Below are 3,598 nucleotides of genomic sequence, written 5' to 3' on the forward strand. Positions count from 1 at the left end.
GAAATGTATTGGATCATTTGAATACCCGACTGAATTATTAATGGAATTGGCCATTGTTTCATTATTTTCATTATTATTATTGTTGTTGTTGTAATAATAATAATAATAATAATAATATGTTATTATTATTTTTGTTTTCAACAATCTTTGTATTTCCATTTTGAAATATGCCTCTATTATGCCTTCTACAGAGTTGCACTGTTGTATTTGCCTTTCTTGTTTGTACTTACCTTGTTTAAATAAAGTTTGATAAAAAAGTTGTTTTTCTTGCAAAATACAAAAAAAAAAAACAAGAAAAAAACAAATAATTTTAGTACATGTTATGTGTCAGAGTAGGGCTTAGGAAATAATAATTATACAAATAAATAAATAAATAAATAAATAAATAAATAAATAATTGACCAAAAGGGCACTTTGGGGCAAGGAGCAAAAGGGGCAGGTGCTCAAGCCTCCCTAGTCTCCCTCCCCCTCTGCACGTGCCTGCTGTTGGAAGTGGCTCTTTGGCTCACATTGCCCTATTTTTTGTTTCATTCTTTTTTAATTGCCCTCTAGCCTGCAATTTATTCACACATATGTACATTTGTTATTATTGATACTTTAATTAAAGATGAGTTGTACAAGTTTGTAAGTGTGTATCAAACAAATTAGTCTTCAGTGTCACTAAAGCCCTTATACTCAAAAAGTTTGGTGACCCTTGTTCTAGGACTTGGCAGGGGGACATTTCAGTTTAAATGTCTTTACTCAATGGTGTTGTGATGTATCTGATAAGTCAGATCAGATGCAGTGTCCACTTAGTAACTGTTATACAACAAGGACATAATTTAAATTAAAGTTTCCTTTTTAAGTGGTTTGACTGCTGTGTTCTTTTAAACCTATAGACTTAACAGAAAATTAATGTCATTCAGCTGTGAGGTTGGAGAGAAAGAAGAGAAGATGACAAGGAAGAATCAGAACAGACAGGGGAAGGCAACAGGTTGGTGTAATATTAGGTGGAAGTGAGGGAACAGCTACTTGATCCAAAGCAAAACTTTTTAACATTATTTTTAAAAGCTGTATTAAGATCTGTAATTTTTACATCTAATATATAATGCTTTTTTGACCATATGACTTAGTGGAGAACACTACAGACAAGGGGTGAAGGAGATAGACATGAGGTCAGTGAAAGAGGAGGGAGGAGGCAAGTGATGCGATCAAGTAGGAATAATTACATTATGGAGGCAAAAAGTACCTAAATAACATGATGGCTTTAATTTAATTACTATATTTATAAGGGCGAGCTGTATGGACGTATTAAACCTGGGGAGTGGGGGGGGGGGGGGATTACATGTTCGCATACACCCCAGAAAGTATGTAGTTGGTGCTGCCCCACCACTAGAGTTCATTGCCTCTCTTCTTAGGGGCTGTCTTTTTTGGCTATGCACAGAATATCTTTTTCTCATGGGGCACTCTTTGTAGCTGTTTTTAATGGTGAGAACATTTTTTACAGTAAAACATGTAACGTTTTGGTTGAATAAGCCAATCTTACATTTTTATGTAAACCACAACAAAGAAGTCAATTTCTGACATTTCGGGACAAAACATTTGAGCGATATGACTGAAACCATTTGAAGTTCCTGATTTTGGACAACTATTTTGAAAGTGAATGACATTTTTTCTTTGTTTAAAAAAATTCGAACGTCCTCGAACGTAGCATGTATAGAGTAGATTTTTTTTCACGTTTGTTTTATTTCTCGTCTTGAGAAATAACGCAAAGTTAGCATAGCTTTTCGTTGTTTTAAACTCCATGTAGACGTTTCTAATTATTTATGTTTATCAAAATTTTCACACTGGGGTTGTCTAAAATCTAAAGTGGGAATTCTTATGTTCTTGAAGGCGTCAGTCGCTCCTGACTGACGTCACATATGCGCAAATGACATCATGTGTCTGGCAGAGACGTGCGTTGGTTAGGGTGTGCGTTATACTGTTTTTCTCCATTATTGCAGTGATTTAAATTGTTTACAGGACTCTTGAGCGGTCAGTGAATCCATCCAGTTAGCCGTCATTGAGCCGGCCGGCCGGCCACCTCAGCGGGCAGCCATCAGTCACCGGGTCTCAGATGGCGGATGTTAGCGGGGAAGCTGCAGCTACCCCAAAGCAGAGGAGTGAGAGCAGGAGCGACACTGGAGATGTTGTCCCGGGAAACCAGACCCTGTCCAAGAGGCAGAAAAAGAAGCTCCTGAAGCAACAGAAATGGGAGGAAGAGAGAGAGCTGCGAAAGTAAGCGCTATACTGTCACACAGATGGAGAATTTTAAATTAATTCTGGTTAGAGCTGGACCAAACTTAGGCCGACCTGTCAGCTGGACCTTTTCCTTCATTTATGTAACTCATCTTGTTTATTGTTAATGCGTTAGTAATTTAATGAGAAATAGTCGGTCAGTTGAATAATTCAAATTAAATGAATGATGAGAAGTTCTGTTAAACACGTATTCTTATCTCTACGGCATCGAACATTATTGAGTTATGATGAGGCATTTTTAGGCTGTTAAAATTACATACATTTCATAATGCATTAAAAAAAAATCTGTTTTCATTTGGTTTACACAAAAGCACACATCCTTGTACTTCTGTCCAACTGAGAACTTCCTGACTACCATTCATTTTACTAACAACATTCATGACTAGTATAGACAGGAATACCTTAACCATAACCAGTACCAGTTTATTCCTCATCCTTATGAAAATTTAATTCACACCTTGCATCTTAATCACAACAAAAAACACACACATATCTATATGTACATACAAGACAGTTAAAAGAAAACAACAAACTATGAAAAGCAGGTGCATGTCATTGGATTGACCTAAACAGCTTTTAGTTTAGGGGAGGGGGGCTGGTAAAAACACTCAGTGAAGTAAATTGAAATCAAAGTTTTCTCTTAGTACAAGTTCCAGGACAAAGCAGCAAGGTGAACAGAAGTCTTCTTACCCAATTCAGTCTTAGTACAAAGGACAGAAAGAAGCAGCAAGTTGTTGGGATAGTAGGAATTCACCGATGTGAAAATTTGGGCTGATATTTGATATTGTCAATAAACAAGATTTACCGATTATATGTTAGCATATATATAATTGAAAAAACGACCACCCATATGAGGTAACTTACCTGCTACAGTTAAACTCCCCCAAATCCTGCACTATATCACTATCACATGATCAAACACGGCATGTGAGAGGGCTGACTGACAGACCAGCCAACCGGGTCACGTCTGCACATGTGTGATTAACAATAGTCCCCATAATGTTGCCAACTTAACGACTTTTCTTATGAAAAGTCGCTAATTTTTGCAGATTTTTGGTGTCTGCAAAAATCAGAATTGACAAGTCAAGCTTTTTAAAGATCAGTGGCTGTCCAGGAAACCACAATTGGTGCATGTGGATGTAGAAACCTTTTGGACAATATCATTGTGATTAGGCCTGTCACGATAACAAATTTTGCTGAGCGATTAATTGTCTAAAAAATTATTGCGATAAATGATAATATTGTTTCAAGACCTTCTGACACTGATTTAATGGAAATGACGTAATATGCATGCTATTTCCTGCCATAGATATACACTTTA

General features: G+C 36.6%; 1 protein-coding gene across 1 annotated transcript in view; it reads left to right on the top strand.

The window, feature by feature from the left end:
• The first annotated feature begins 1,877 nt into the window (after positions 1-1,877).
• LOC106943316 (tRNA methyltransferase 10 homolog A-like) overlaps positions 1,878-3,598 on the top strand; it is a 6,941-nt gene continuing 5,220 nt past the window's right edge. Inside the window, exon 1 of the mRNA XM_015026628.1 lies at positions 1,878-2,256. Within this exon, the coding sequence (XP_014882114.1) occupies positions 2,096-2,256 (161 nt within the window). The 5' untranslated portion in view covers positions 1,878-2,095. The remainder of the gene's footprint in view (positions 2,257-3,598) is intronic.

This window comes from Poecilia latipinna, unplaced genomic scaffold (assembly GCF_001443285.1).
Source record: "Poecilia latipinna isolate Pla-1442-1.1 unplaced genomic scaffold, P_latipinna-1.0 Scaffold5136, whole genome shotgun sequence".
Taxonomy (NCBI): domain Eukaryota; kingdom Metazoa; phylum Chordata; class Actinopteri; order Cyprinodontiformes; family Poeciliidae; genus Poecilia; species Poecilia latipinna.